The sequence below is a fragment of the Pezoporus flaviventris genome, unplaced genomic scaffold (assembly GCF_033815535.1).
Source record: "Pezoporus flaviventris isolate CSIRO_AGI_PZ_B2104156 unplaced genomic scaffold, CSIRO_AGI_Pfla_v1 ptg000025l, whole genome shotgun sequence".
Taxonomy (NCBI): Eukaryota; Metazoa; Chordata; class Aves; order Psittaciformes; family Psittacidae; genus Pezoporus; species Pezoporus flaviventris.
In genome coordinates, this window is record NW_026892573.1 from 18,794,894 (window position 1) to 18,810,477 (window position 15,584).

The 15,584-nt window shown below is 44.1% G+C and overlaps 1 protein-coding gene across 1 annotated transcript in view; it reads right to left on the minus strand.

Annotated features, from left to right (window-relative positions):
• LOC133271553 (E3 ubiquitin-protein ligase rnf213-alpha-like) overlaps nt 1-15,584 on the minus strand; it is a 48,550-nt gene that overhangs the window by 23,184 nt on the left and 9,782 nt on the right. The window contains exons 14-22 of the mRNA XM_061457750.1: nt 13,761-15,228; nt 12,755-12,948; nt 11,951-12,106; nt 7,427-10,984; nt 6,304-6,437; nt 6,092-6,187; nt 4,457-4,572; nt 1,026-1,154; nt 263-327 (exon numbers count right to left, since the gene is read on the minus strand). Coding sequence (XP_061313734.1) covers nt 263-327; nt 1,026-1,154; nt 4,457-4,572; nt 6,092-6,187; nt 6,304-6,437; nt 7,427-10,984; nt 11,951-12,106; nt 12,755-12,948; nt 13,761-15,228 — 5,916 coding nt within the window. The remainder of the gene's footprint in view (nt 1-262; nt 328-1,025; nt 1,155-4,456; nt 4,573-6,091; nt 6,188-6,303; nt 6,438-7,426; nt 10,985-11,950; nt 12,107-12,754; nt 12,949-13,760; nt 15,229-15,584) is intronic.

Here is a 15,584-nt window from a genome sequence, read left to right on the forward strand (position 1 = left end):
GAAGTAGGGAAGGATTTAATGCTTTGCCAAATTTCACAAAAGCCTTATATGTGTCTACTCTTGCCTTGTGCTGGTCTGTCATAGGATGGGGAGAACTTCACTCACAAAGACCTGCAACTACATTTTCATGTGGCAAATGTACTATCCAAACCAGAGACCAGCATAACTTGCATCCCTATATCCCTATGAAAACCATTGTTTCCTAAACCACCTCCTGTATAATGCCAGGCAGCTGAAATTAGAAAAAAGAAATAAATCATACATTTCCTTCTGGGTAAAGATTGGATTTGGCTGGATCTTCAAGTGCAGCAGATTCCTCTTGAGAACCTGAAATCACAGTAACTTATAAGAATCCGTTGCAAAAAATATAGAAACCTGAAAAATAGATAACTCCATCCAAAGCAAGCATCTGGAGTCTCTCAGCAATCAACAAAAGGTTGAAAAGCTGTCTCTCTCTCAGATTTCAGCCTGGGCTTTGATCCCTCTGGGGTGAATTACCCAGTAACCAGATCTTTGTTTTAATTGGCACCCCAGAGGAAATACAGATGTGTCAGGACAGGAAGTGGAGTTCACCCCAACTGCTCCTGTCTCCCTTTACCCATACATCCTGAAAACAATAGCAGGGATGTATTGAGTTGGCTTTGAACTCATCAAATCAGGAATATTTAGAGGGTTTTTTTGGGCAAGGCTAGCACAAAGACTTGATGGGAATCAAAGAGGGTAAGCGTATGTCCACTGTATGCTAAATGCGACAGCACTTCAGCCAATTTGCTATTGCAACTGAAGAACTGACTTCGGTACCCTGCTACCTTATAGTCACAGCTTTCAGACCAGAAAGAAAAAATAATGCAATGCTGTGAGGACTTCAGAAACAGCAAGTACAGTAAGTCCTGTTGAGACCCAGAGACAATGTCTCCATGGACCACTTGATGTAGCTATACGTAAAGCTGTAGATGGAGTAAATGGGACACAAAGGAAGGGACAGAGCTGTGAAGGTAGTGGGTAAAAAGCAAATGGCAGGTTACCTGTTGGGAGATGCTCATGTAAAGTGGTCATGAAAATCTCAGCAATAGTCATTTTGCTGAGATGGCCTAGGTTGGCTGTAAAGTTGTCTGATGGCATCAGATCATCCAAGTGGACTGACATCCATTCACCTGGGGAAGCAGTAAGCATGACAGAAATAGTAGTGTTGGACTTAACTGCTGTGAACAATTGACCTACTCTTCTTGGTGCACCACACCCATCCAGAAAAATCAACAAACTTTGGCTGCCCTGACCAACCAGCAACCTTGATAAGATATTGAGAGATGGAAGGTTTACTACCTCCTGCTTCTTTTTGCTCTAAATTATTCTGTTGCCCCCTCTCTATTTTCTTAGTGCTAATGGGCACAAATGCCCTAACTGTCATTCTCATCCATTAATTAGGGAAGAAAATGATTCTATAATCCAAAAGATGTTTGCCACCTTCAACATTCTCTTTGAATGGAATTTCTTGTGTTTCAATTTGTGCCCATTGCCTCTTGTCTTGTCATGGGACACCACTGAAGTGTGGCGTCTCCATTTTCTTCATGCCCTCTCATCATATATGTATACATAGCACTACGATCCCACAAGCCTTCTCTTCTCCAGTCTGAACTGTCTCGGATCTCTCAGTCTCATATCAAAGATGCTCCAGTACCTTAATCAGGACCTCAAAGAAGAGCAAGTCATGGACCACAGTGAAAAAGTCTTTTCATATGCTGGAAAGAATAATTTCCAAATGCACATGTAAGGATTTTGATATTGGAAAACCAGACCCTTTCCATTTTGCTGTAGCCACAGTTTTCTATCAAGACACCATATCACCTGCACAAATAATTTGTATCAATTCTATGTAGAAATTAGTTGTGTGGCACTGGACTCCAAAATAATCATGGGAGTATAAAGTGACCTCTGCCTCGGATTTTTCTGTCAAGATCTCCATCAAAGGTCACGCAAAAATCTGGATGTTTCAATATAGATTCTGAGAACACACAACATGGGGTGCATGGAAAGCAGAACTGGCTCTGACCAAACCTAGTCCTCTCTCTTTTGGGACCTCCCTCCCTGATGGCCTAGACAGGCACCAGAACAGATCATTAAAACACTCATTTTGTTTCCCCTGTTCCATGGTTTGCAATGTGCAAGATGAAGCGATGCATAAATAAAAAACCCCAACCTACTCTAGGCCTTGGTTTGTACTCACATGTGGTTCTACTGTCCTTGGCTTTACCAAGGGGAAGTCATGTTTGACCAACCTTATAGCCTTCTATGAGCAAGTAACTAGGTGGATGGATGATGGTAGAGCGGTAGATGTGGTTTTTCTTGATTTCAGTAAGGCATTTGATACTGTCTCCCACAGCATCCTCATAGATAAGCTAAGGAAGTGTGGGCTTGATGATCAGGTAGTGAGGTGGATCAAGAACTGGTTGGAAGGAAGAAGGCAGAGAGTTGTGGTTAATGAGGCAGAATCTAGCTGGAGGTCTGTGGCTAGTGCAGTCCCTCAGGGGTTGGTGCTGGGACCAGTGCTGTTTAATATTTTCATCAACGACCTGGATGAGGGAACTGAATATACCCTCAGCAAGTTTGATGATGATACTAAACTGGGAGGAGTGGCTGACACACCAGAGGGCTGTGTTGCCATTCAGGGAGACCTGGACAGGCTGGAGAGTTGGGTGGGGAGAAACTTGATGAAATTCAACAAGGGCAAGTGTAGAGTCCTGCATCTGGGGAAGAACAACCCCATGTACCAGTACAGGTTGGGGGCTGACCTGCTGGACAGTAGTGAAGGGGAAAGGCACCTGGGGATCCTGGTGGATAGGAGGATGACCATGAGCCAACACTGTGCCCTTGTGGCCAAGAAGGCCAATGGCATCCTAGGATGCATTAGAAAGGGTGTGGTTAGTAGGTCAAGAGAGGTTCTCCTCCCCTTCTACTCTGCCTTGGTGAGGCCGCATCTGGAATATTGTGTCCGGTTCTGGGCCCCACAGTTCAAGAAGGACAGGGAGCTGCTGGAGAGAGTCCAGTGCAGAGCTACAAAGATGATTAAGGGAATGGAACATCTCTCTTATGAGGAGAGGCTGAGGGAGCTGGGACTCTTTAGCTTGGAGAAGACTGAGGGGTGACCTCATCAATATCTACAAATATGTAAAGGGTGAGTGTCAGGATGATGGAGCTAGGTTTTTTTCAGTGATGTCCAGTGATAGGACAAGGGGCAATGGGTGTAAACTGGAGCATAGGAGGTTCCATGTGAACATCAGGAAAAATTTCTTTACTGTGAGAGTGACAGATCACTGGAACAGGTTGCCCAGGGGGGTTGTGGAGTCTCCTATGTTGGAGATATTCAAGGCCCGCCTGGACAAGTTCCTGTGTGATGTACTCTAGGTTACCCTGCTCTTGCAGGGGGGTTGGACTAGATGATCTTTTGAGGTCCCTTCCAACCCTTAGGATTCTGTGATTCTGTGATTCATGGCCCTTTACTGAGCTTGCTCCAATATGTCCATGTCTCTTCGATACTGGGAAGCACAGAAATGAACATCACAGTCCAGGTATGGCCTCACCAGTGCTGAGTACTGAGGAATAATCACCTTCCTTGACCTTCTAATGGTACTCTGCCTAACAAAGGCTATGTTGTCCTTCTTTGCCACAAGGACACATTGCTAGCTTGTGTCAAACTTGATGTCCACCAGGACCACCAGGTCCTTCTCTACAAAGCCTCTTTCCAGCTGTTCAGCTACCAGCCTATACTGGTGCCTGGGGCTATTTCTCAACAAATGCAGGACTTCACACTTCATGAGGTTCCTGTCAACCCATTAGTCCAGCCTGTACAGGTCCCTTTGCAGCAGGACCTTCTGGTGTATTAGCCTCTCCTCCCAGTTTTGTATCATCATCATACTTACTGAAGGTATACTCTGTCCCATCATCTGCGTCATTAATTAAGACGTTAAACAGTACTGGCCCCAGTATTGATCCTTGAGGTAACACCACTAGTGACTGGCCTCCGGCTGGACTTTGTGCTGTTGAGCAAAGGCTCTTAAGTGCAGTGGTTCACCTACTTGTCAGTCTAACTCACTGTCCATTTATCTAGTCCATAATTCACTAGTTTGTCAGTGAGAATGTTATGGGAGATAGAGTCAAAAGCCTTTCTGAAGTCAAGATAAACACCATTCACCATTCTCTCTTCATCCACCAAGCCACTCATCTCATCACAGGATATCAGGTTGGTCGGACTTGATTTGCAATTCATAAATCCATGTTGGCTTACTGTTTTTCATGTGTTTGGAAAGGGTTTCCAGGATTATTTGATGTATCATCTTTCTAGGGATCAGTGCAAAGCTATTTGGTCTATAGCTTCCTCAAATCCTTCTTCTCGCCCTTGCACAACCTCTCCCACCCACTTTCTCTCTGGTCCAAAATATTAAAAAAATTTCAACCTTACCACTGCCAAATGCCAGGTAGCTGCAGCCTCCCAGGACTCGTGGGACTTTAGTGGCCAGCACAACATGTGATGGGCCTGTGCCTGTTGATTTCCTTTTCTCATCTATGATACAGTACCTAGAATCAGGACAGAAAGGCTAAAAAACCCATTATCTCTGTCAGTTCGGCAAAGAGTCTCCCAAAGCCATGCTCTGCCTTTCCAGGGCTCAGGCAGAGCTTTTAGAAAGACTAACAGCTTGAAGCATGGTGGTACTGCAGTGGTGGAAAGAGGAGAGAGAAGCTCAGCTCAGTCCAGTGCAGACCTGCTCTAGCAAGGCCAAGATCCAAGATGGTTCTGGCTACCTCAAGATCCATGCTCATATATCTCTCCTACACCCTCTCCAAGCAATGACTCAGTCACATACCTCATCAAGCTTTTTCACAATAATTTTCCCTTCCTGCTAAATATGGAATCTTTATTTTAATCTGAATTTGTTTTGTTGTATGTATGGGTCTCTACCCAATCATGTTATTTCTGGCAATCATGAGAATGCCAGGAGCATGATCTGCTACAAACACAGACAAATTAGACAACAAAAGCCATGATACAGACCAATGCAGGACTTGCTGGGAAACAGGCCAAAACCCAGCATAGCTTTCCTAGAAACAGAACCAGAAAAGTTCAAGCTTCTCTCTAGAGAAGCACAAATCCACCCAAGACTTCAGCATTTCAGAAGCCAACATACACAGTAGCTGAGATGGTGAAAAAAACATGTGAACAGGAAATGTGAGAGAGTGGCAAAGGTGGTAAGTGGGATCATATTGCAAGAGGATGTGTTTGGCTGGGAGAGGATGTCACTAACATACTTCAAGGGCTGGAGACCAACCTCATATAATGCTATTGTCAATTACTTCAGCCCTCACTGGTGCCCAGAAGGGCTTAAGTCTCCTGAAAGCCCTATCAGTGAAGTCTTATCAGACAGCTCTGAGAGGTATCTTGGGTCTCTAGGATGTCTTAAATGGCACTAGATGTCAATTTAAGTCCTTTGGTTTGATGACTAAAGGGAAAAAAGTAATCTGGTGCTTGCCCTATTTGGAGTAGCTTGTGCTGTGTGAGTCAACCCTGCTGGCAGGTGGTTTTAATGTGGGAAGCATGTGAAACAGTGTCAAAGGCTTGATTAAAGTCCAGGTAGACAACATCCACAGCCTTCCCTCATCCACTAAGCAGGTTGCCTTGTTGTAGAAGATCAGATTGGTCAAGCAGGACCTGCCTTTCACAAACCCATGCTGACTGGGCCTGATCACCTGGTTGTCCTGTACATGCTATGTGATGCACTCAAGGTGATCTGTTTCATATGAATCATGCTGCCAGAATGAAGGCGATGTTCTTTTGGACAAATGAAAGCTGAGATGTTAGGAATGTTTTATCTTAATATCTTAACAGACACGGGCTTGAAGATTTCAGCTACAGAACTTAGGCATGAGCGCACAGACACAGGTATGTGCATAAAGATGTATGAGAACATTTGCAATAACTTCACTGAACAGGTCACTAAAACCAGTGTTATATCCCATGGCTATCTGGCCTCTACATCTTTCTTTTTGCACCTGATGAAAGAAATACAGAAGAAAAGAAGAAATAAGGAAGGATGTTTACTTGGCACAAGCTAGAAGTCTTTTGCTGCTCTGTGGCTCATCAAAGTGAAACTGGATGAGGAGTAGTTTCTCTTCTGATGATTGTTCAAAAAAATCCCTGCAGACAATGAAATGGTCTGTTATTGCTCTATTCATAAAACACCTTTGTTCTTCACTCCCACTGCTCCCCCTCTATAAAATTAACAAACAAGCAGGAAGGAAATCTCTCCTCACCTGAGTTCCTGGCGGAAAGTGTATTCAGTATCAAATTGGCTTAGGAAAAGGCAATGGATTTTATTTTGAAGGTTAAGTTTCTTCCTTAACTCTTCTAAATCTCTCTCATTTAGAAGTCTTGCATGTGTAGAAACCTGCAATGAAAGGGAAACAAATTACAGGTAATTATTTTGTAGTTGCATTACCATCCCTAACGGGTGAGAAAATTGAAGTGATCCCTTATGGAAGTTTTCAAGTGCTTCCTAAAGGCAAGACTCGGAAATGTGCCCACTTATAGGGAAAAAGGGTGGAAGCATTGTTAAGAACCAGAAAAAAAAGTGTTTCTTGTGCTACAAGAGACTCAGAATTGAGCTGCATCTTTAGGAATTACTCAGATGCTGTGAGGCAGTGACTCCAAAGGAATCCTGCTGGGAGGCATGCATGAACACCTTGAGGGCTGGAAGAGCCTTTCCATGCAATGTTATGGGCCTAGCATGAGGGTCTCCCTGTATGATTCTACTGGGCTGACTCTTTCCCAAGGATGGGGGCTCCCAGTACTGTAGATTCTGTTTGGGGATTCGGCTGCTACCTTTTTAGGTGTCTCTATGCAACACAGGTTCCTAAACCTCTGTTACAGTCACTGGAAAACTGATCAGGATGCTTTCTTTGGCATGGACAACAGCTCCTGAAAATAGATGTCAGGAGGCAATAAGCATGATCCAGGACTTCCAGAATGGCCAAAACCAATTAAAGCCCTGGTGGATGCTTGGTGAGATCCCCACAGTACCATCAGTGGTGCTTGTCACTTGTCTGCAGGCAATGAATGATGCCCTGAGCATCTTAGCCTTGAATCTCCAGAACATTCAGAGTTAGGACCTGGCACCTCACTGCCTGTCTGTTAGCAGATCCACCACATCTGGGCCAAGAGGAGAAGCAGAGTCCAACCTTGATGCAGAGGACCGCAAGGCAAAAGCCAGGCCCATATGTGATACAACTGATAGGGCAGGACCCAAAGAGGACATGTAGAAGCCCATCACTATTCAACAGTGGAATTTATCCAGTAGCTTAATGGAGGTTGCATGGTAACCTCCCTCATCTGAAAAATAAAGACCACTCTCACTGCTTTACAGTGAATCACACCTACCTGCAGGCAGAGCCCAGTAGTCCTCTCCTTCCCTGGCTGCTGGTTAAATGCCTCTCCCAAAACACTAACAAGGCTGTTGTGCTTCTGCTTGTGGAAGTACAAGTCTTGTATTTGCTCAGCATCATCCAGAAGGGAGTATTTAAGGCGCAGGATGGAGTCAGGGGTTGCACACTGAACAAGTTTCCTTTTGGCAATAGAGGCCTCTCGCTCTTCATAGGGCAAAAGGGCTCCCCGGGAGCTGTTCTGAGTGCTCTCCAAAGCAACAGCTGCAGAGGTATCACTGCTGAAACCGATGAAGACATCTGGTTCCTTGGGGCTGAGCTTGGTGGACCAAACATTGGAGACCTTGCTGCTGTCAATGGAGACAAACAGCCTGGCCCAGTTCTGCAGCTCCTTCTTCAGTTCTTGCTGCTGCCAGTTCAGAATGGTGTTCATGTCTAAGCAGTGCTTCTCTAGCCGGTTCAGCAGCGGGGTAGCGAATTGGGTGTAGACTACATTCTTTTCCTCTATCACAATGAGTCTGAACTCATCCTTCACACGGCTCTTCACTCTATGAGTGCCAAGACCCAGGTCCACATAGTAATTTCCTCCAAGGCTAATAAAGCACTGGTTGAGAGCATCATAAAGGCTTTCGTAAAGGTTGTGTATATTTAAAAGAACAACAGTCCTGCCTGTCTCCATGCAGACCTTCACTCTGCTGACAGACTGGCATATGTGGGCATAATCTTGGTCCTGTGGAAAACCAGAGCCAAATATAATTTCACAGTTCTCAGTATCTATAAGCTGTGTCATCTGGATGATGTAGAAAGCTGCATAGTTAGTTGTCAGCAGCAGAAGGTATCGAGACATGAGCCCTGCCTGTTTGCTCATATTTTCCCTCAGCAAATGAAGTGTGTGTCTGGTTTCCAAGTGCAGGGAACAATCAAACTCATTGGTGCAGTTTTGCAAGAGCTCAACAGGATTAATATCACTGGAGCCTCCAAAGTTTCTCTGAATGGCCTTTATAATGTTCTCATATTGAGAGATGTTCTTTTCCTGGAAGTAGTGCAGTAACGTCTTGATCAAGCTGTAGAAATCACGGAGCCCAAAGAACTCATTTTTTTGTGCTTTTAGCACATTGCAGTAGAATTCTGCCAGCAAAGGGAACAAATGCTTCATGTTTTTAAAGTGTGTGTGTGCAGCACAAATGCCCTCTGCAGTTTTAACTAGCTCTTCTTTGCTAGGGTCAGTCCGAATTACAAAAAGGCCCCTGTTCATTTTGGCAGGATCTAGGGCCCAGTTTGAAATGCCCAAAAAGCCAACTTTTTGGTAAGGCTCTGGGTTTTCATCATCAACACATCCGCTTTCAAGAAGAGGGTGCAGTGTCTTCAGTGGCATCTCTGGTGAGTCTTCTGCTAGGCCGACTTCATCCAGGACGACAACGGATGCAAACTCATCCAGATTCTTCCCCCTCTGGAACTGTGCACATTGTCGAAAAGTGGAGACGATCCCTTCTGGTTTTGAATGGGGACTGCACTGAAAAGACACCAGCTGGATCTCCTTGCATCTTTTGAACAACTGTCTTTTAGACAGCCTGCCCTGCATGGCATCCACAGCAATGGTTTTAGACAGGGATTTTGAGCTTCCTGGCTTCCCAACCAGAAAGAGTGGAACTCGTAGGTCCATGCATAAAACTATCATGAAGATGTTTTCCCTCAGAGCATCATTGCAGGCTGTTGTCTGAGGAACAGAGACGTTATCAAGAAATACCTCTTGGCAAAACTCAATCTCTTGCTGTAGCAGGGATGCAGGGACAGAAAAGCACTTTGCAACCTCCTCCAGGTAATCTTTGCGATTCTCCAGAGACACATAATAGCAAGCTCCCAATGAAAGCACCAAGGCCCGTTGTTCATCATTTAAGATTGTCTCCTTTTCCTTTTTGTACTTTTTATCAATCATAGGAAATAGCAGGTCTCTGAATTTGTAAAACCAGAGCACAATGATTATGCACCGCTCTATATCCCGGAGACTGGCAATTCTGCATTCATGTTTCTTTTTCCTGAGGAAGTTCTGGGAGGCTGAAATGGCACTGGTAAAGATGTCCAGATTTTCAATATTGATTTTATTCTTCATGGTGGACTTTACAATCTCTCTGATGTACAGGCTCTGTGTCTTTTCATTCAGCTCTCCAAAATCCCAGACAAGAGGCAATAAGCTAGGTGGAAGTGGCTTGACCCGATACACCAGCTGCCGCAATGGAATGTAACCCAGTTTCTCTAGCGTGTCTTCACTCTGGACTCGGTACCCCAAGCCAGGTTTTTCAAGTTTCTGTATAGTTTCTTTGGAGTGCCTTCTGTAAGGGTTGCAAGCAGCTACTACTTTTAAACGGTCAGTGAGTATCTTCTCTCCATTTACACTGCGATCACACAGCACCTCTTTGATTGCAAAGATAGCTTCTGATGTGTTTGCTTCATCAAAAAAGAGTACAGTGTCCACGTTATGCCTTTCTTCATTGTAACGTGCCAGCTCGATTGCCTGCCTAACTTTCTTGTGGATGGTCTTGGAGGTAGTGCCACCATGGACACACACCACCACCATGTTCTGAATGTTCTTGCCTGCCCTTTGCAGGCTGCACATGAACTGCACAAGCTTTGTCTTCCCACAGCCTGTTTCACCCATTATGATTACAGGAATCCCACACTGGAACCGCAGATGAATGGCAAGCATCTTCATGGTGTTGTCCAGTGTCAGCTGATATGACTCATCTGGATCTTGGGTGTAGCTCACACCAAAAACTCTGCAGAGAGCTTCCAGCTGCATTGTTCTCGGCAAGTCTTCAAACTTCTTATTGAAAGGAACACACTGGGTTTTCAAAATCCAGTATAATTTACCTTTGATAACATTCCTTTCCAAAATAGCTTGAGAATAGGCATCAATAGCATTCAAGCTCTTGCTGATGTGAAAACCCAAAAACTCCATGGAGTTATTGTCTGCATGGAAGACTATATAGGGGTGGGACTCTTGTTCCCATTTTCGTCTTAGTCGGTACTGATCCATAATGCTATTTTCCTCATCATCATTTTCTGCACTTGGCACACTTTCATCAGAGGTATCAAGAGAGGGCATGGCAAAGTCCTTGGACATGGTGATCATGAATTTTACCACAAATGTTTTAAAACCTTGGAAATCATCTCCAACTGCTGGGCTACAGAAAACTGATTTCTCACACTTGCTTAGCTGGAAGTTTAGGAAATGAACGAAGTTGCTAAGCTCAGTCCAAGAAGGGTTGTGACAAGAACAGAATTCCAGTAAGATCTCCAGCCACTCTTTCTCTGTCCCTTCAGTCATCTTAGGGGTGAAAAGGAAATGATCAAGATCTTCCTTGTTCTTATATCTACGGAGGTACTGGTAGGACCTTTGGAAAGCTTCACTCCTTAACTTTTCTAGATCAAACTGCTCCTGTTTCATTTCAAAACAACCAGAGCTGGGTTTGTTTAACAACTCAAGTACCCGCATTGGTGATACACATTTCACTGCAGGAAAAAGATCCAGGAACATTTCTTCTGTCTCACTGGACACCTAAAAGAAAGTCAATAAGGAGTGCACAGATTACAGTGAAGACAGTTGCCCAACCTCCTTCATTTATGCATTTGCCTACAGTTCAAGCGATTTTCTTTTTTTTTTTTTTTTTTTAAACCCAAATAGGTCAGGAAGCTGGGAAAATCATATGTAGATCAAATTTGGCTAAGGCTGCATACATGTTCGTGGACATATACTGACATGCCCATAACCTGTAAGGTCCTGGTGCCAAGTGAATGTCCAGTGAAAAGCTAGAATAGAGCAAGCATGATTATTTCCACCCACCAAATAATCTGCCAGACAGGTTTAAGCACAGAGAACTTTCCATCTTCACCTGCTTTCCCTAGTTAGTAAGCCACCATCGCTTTCCCTTCCAAATACTCACCCAGACTCACCTTGTACCTGTGTCAGTCTGCCAAAGCGGGCACCCACAGCCCCGCTTGGAAAGAACCCGTATAGGTTTTATGACCCATACCATGAAGAATCAATCCCTTTCCATTTCTTCTAAGCTGTCTTGTTAACATTGTGTGATACTCCTGGTTCTTGTGCTGGAGCAGATGGTGGATGCTTGATACCTCCTTACCCTCTCCAGGCTACTCAGGATGTTCTAACTCTCCATCACATCCCTAATTTCCTCTTTTAGAGTGTCCTCCCTCATTTGTCATATATGAGACTTCTATCATTTTTTGAACACATGGGATTTCTGTGTTACACTAGGAATGAACTGAAAAGAACTCCAAACCCTGCACAGTGCCTAATATTTCCTTTTGAGAGTAAACACATGCTGGGACTGCTTGTTTCTGTGTAGATGAGCCATCATTCCACTAGGGACATGGACCTTAAATTATGCACAGCTTTAAAAGAGACTTTGGATTTTAGCAGACTGACTGCAGGTGCAGATCTAGTTATGCTAGCATCCTTCATTACTATTCCTCTGACCTGAGCACACCATTCCCAGAACAATACCTCTTGTTTTCTTGTTCTGCTAAAACATTTCCCTTTTGCCAGGTACTCGATTAAGTAAAGATGAGAGGATTTGCACTTCCAGATAGAGCCAGTGGGACTCTGGATGTGTCTTAGGACGCACAGCTCAATCAGCAGCCGGTAGAGACCTGATGACACCTGAAAGGGAAGAAACATTTTAAAACTGGTGAAAGAGATGTCTATCAAAACACACTTCACTACTCACAGCACATAGCAGTACCTGAAGCCAAGCTACAGCTTTTCTCCCATTTTTGTGCAGGATTGCTATTCTAGCACACACTGAGACAGCTGTAACTTAATATGATTGGATACTCGGTGCTCTGCAGCCTTCCAAGGAAAGACTAGGCTGTCCAAATCTACCCTCTGCTTAAGCCAACTCACTACCTTTCTTTAAATAAAGTCCCTTCCAGAGAAGTACCAGACTGGATGTGAGGTGGAGAATGCACTCCTTCCTGTGAATGGGGGCTTCTATGATCATTTGGTTTGAATTCAGTGAATCTCCTCTACCTTACACTCTGATGAATATCACTGTAAGAGAAAGATTGCTTTATAAAATGGGACCCATTTCACACAGATTCCCTACCTTAGGCATGGAACAAGCCAAATGAAAGCACCTGAGCTTCTAAACTGTATGCAGAACTCCTTTTGTTCACTTTAACTTTTAAGCACCTGCTGCTACTACTGTAGGTAAGAATAAGCCAGCACAAGAGGCTGTGCAAATACCCTCCTCTAAAAAGCCTGTGAGGTCTTTGGCACTATGTTTAATGCTAAGACAAAGGCTCTCACCACTGGTGACACATCAATATGGAAGACGGTGGGCTGAGTTTCAGTTGGGAATTCCTCAACAGAGAGTAGCTCCTCCAGAAGGAACTGGAAATCAATCTCTGACTCCATCAGCCTAATAGTTTTGTGAACCACTGGTAAATCACGGAGCTGGACACGGATCTTCTGGAGGATATTGTTCACAAAGAGAGACTTCCCTATGGAAGAGAAGAGACAGCCAATATTCACCTTCAGCGTCAGTCTGCACTTTCACATGCATGTGACTGTGTTTCTCCAGACATCCAAACTCCCTCCAAACTGAGTGGCTGTCTTTCAACAGCCTCTTTAGAACAATACCTGAGACCAGATCCCAGTCACATGAGGGACATCCTCCAAGTCTGTACTCACAGTTTTAGCAATATAGCCCACTGGAAGGCAGAACTCATGCCCCCACTCCAGCCCCACTGAGGTTACCGATATAGACATAGCCAGAAGGCCTGGATCCTGAACAACTTGCCTCAGATGTGACCTAAAAAACCTCAAGATAACTTTACTGTCTGAAGAGACATGTCTTGAACAGTTTCAGAAATGGTAAGAAGCATGAGACATCCTGCTGAATATTGCAAAGGAGCCACAGAACACTTGTTCGACAGAATGGCAGGTAGAGGCAATTTGGGCTAGTCTGTGGTCTTTCAGAGAACATCTGAGCTTATTTAGGCAACTGACTCCCATCCCTATGATCTAGTTTATCCCATGGAGATAGTCTTATTTCTTGTTCTTTCCAGAATCTCACTGCATTATTTATTTTTCTTTAGATTGGACAATTGTAGCTCCCTTGAAGCTCATGTTTTCTAGACTGCATTATCATTCCCCTTTGGACTCTTTCCAAGTGGCCTAAAATCCCTCTTGAAATTCACTACCCAAAGCTAAACACGTGTGGAGAGTGGAGGGCATGCCGTGTTGCATGCCATGTTCTTTTCAAGGCCTCCTGGATTGAGACATGACTCACAGTAGGAGTTCTAATACCTACCCATTCCTGCTTGGTTGGAATATATGAACTTCACGTTCTGCTGATAGGGCTCTTTGAAGGCCTGAGCGACAGGGGCTGTCCCATGAGGCACTTTAAGATGTGTGCTCAGGTATGCCTGGATGTCTGTTTTAGAGTAGCATGGGATAGTAACTTTGTAGGTGTGAAAGGCTGTGAAAACATAAGAATTCTGAGCTTTTGCACTGCAAAAAATAATGAGCCTATAGTCAAGGACTATAGAAGACTGCAGCAAGCGAAAAAAGTGGTACTCCAGTTGCCTGGAAACTTTGTACGCTAATTTATCAGCACCCAGCAAGCAGTAGATTTTCTGGTTTTGAGAATCAGATGAAAGAGCTCTCCTAACTATCAGTTCCACTTCTTCCTCCTCTGTGTTGCGTGTACACACCAGGACCTCATCATATGTTGGTAGAGGTGCTGTCTTAGTGTGTCCATAAACAGAGAGCATGTAGAGTAACATTTCCTCTTCTTTACACATGATGAGAGAAGGTTTCCTGGCTTCAAGGGCTACTGGTAGACTTCTCTTGATACATGTGGTTTCCAGAGTGGCTAATTGCTTCAGTGTTTCACCAAAGACATCCAGGCTGATGTATTTGTCTGACACAAGGCCAGTGTATTTCTTACAGTAAGCATCCCAGAGCAGAGTTACCTTGTCACAGATGGATGGCAAACTCTCAAAGGAGGTGGCCAGTTCATCTTCTGTAAGGGTGCTGAAAGTTGCCTGGTTAACATTTCTGTTCTTTTTAAACTTCCTTGAGTTTTCCAAAAAGGCTTCTCGTTGCTCATCATATAATTTGCTCAGATTCTCAACCTCTTCCTTGTCATCACTTCGATCGAGGGCAAAATCCATGAGCTTCTGCTCTGTAATGTTGGAGTATGGAAGGCAGCTTTGAAGGGCTGCCTTTGCCACTGACGTACTGTAGCCAGATTCAGCCAGGCTTTTGATGAGCTGGGGAAACCGAATGACGTAGTCATGCCAGGTAACAGATTCCTTGTCTCCTGTTAATGTGTTGACAGAGTCAAGTGGAGTCATGAGGGCTTCATCCAGGGCTTTTCTAATATCTTCTTCTTTAATGTCATGCTTTATGACAGAAAGCATATTAAGAATCTGTGGCTCTATTGCACTACTGTGGGCTTTGGCCAGTTGGCTACATAGATAGAAGAGCTGCTGTGCAGTGAACAGATTGAGGTGATAGTAGGTGTCTCTTTGAGTCTCCAGATATTTCTTCCACTCTACCAGGCAGTGCTCCATTGCTTTGCAAAGCCCATTCAGCTCCTCCAGGACGGGTCTGGTGCTCTGAACAAGGATGCCAGCAATTCCAAATTCTGCGTAAACTTTTATCCTGTGTTGGGGATTGCAGTAGATGTCAGCCTTCCAGTCTGTGAAGAGGACATTGCCAACACTGAGAAGTTGCAGATACAACTTTCCAACCATTTGAACTTTTTCCAGGATCTATAACATGCAACAGACAAAACAGGGAAAAGGATTATCCTGTGTTTTCAGCTACTCAATACTTCCTGCATTACATTTTCTTCCACAGATCAGTTAAAACCTGTTAAAAAAAAAAAAAAGGATTTGACTCAATATTTATATACAGCTTTTCAGGATACATTCCTTGCTCTTGACATGCTCTAGAATTGCATGTTTTCCTGGAAGACTTCTATTACTCTTCAAAAATACCGGTTCCATGATAACTAGCATATGTCTGCTGGAGAAAGGAGTCCCATAGAGGAAGGACAACTCCATTGTCACAGGTAGCAAGCAAATTTGACTTTTGAAGATTATGATGAGCTGTATCCCACCCTCAG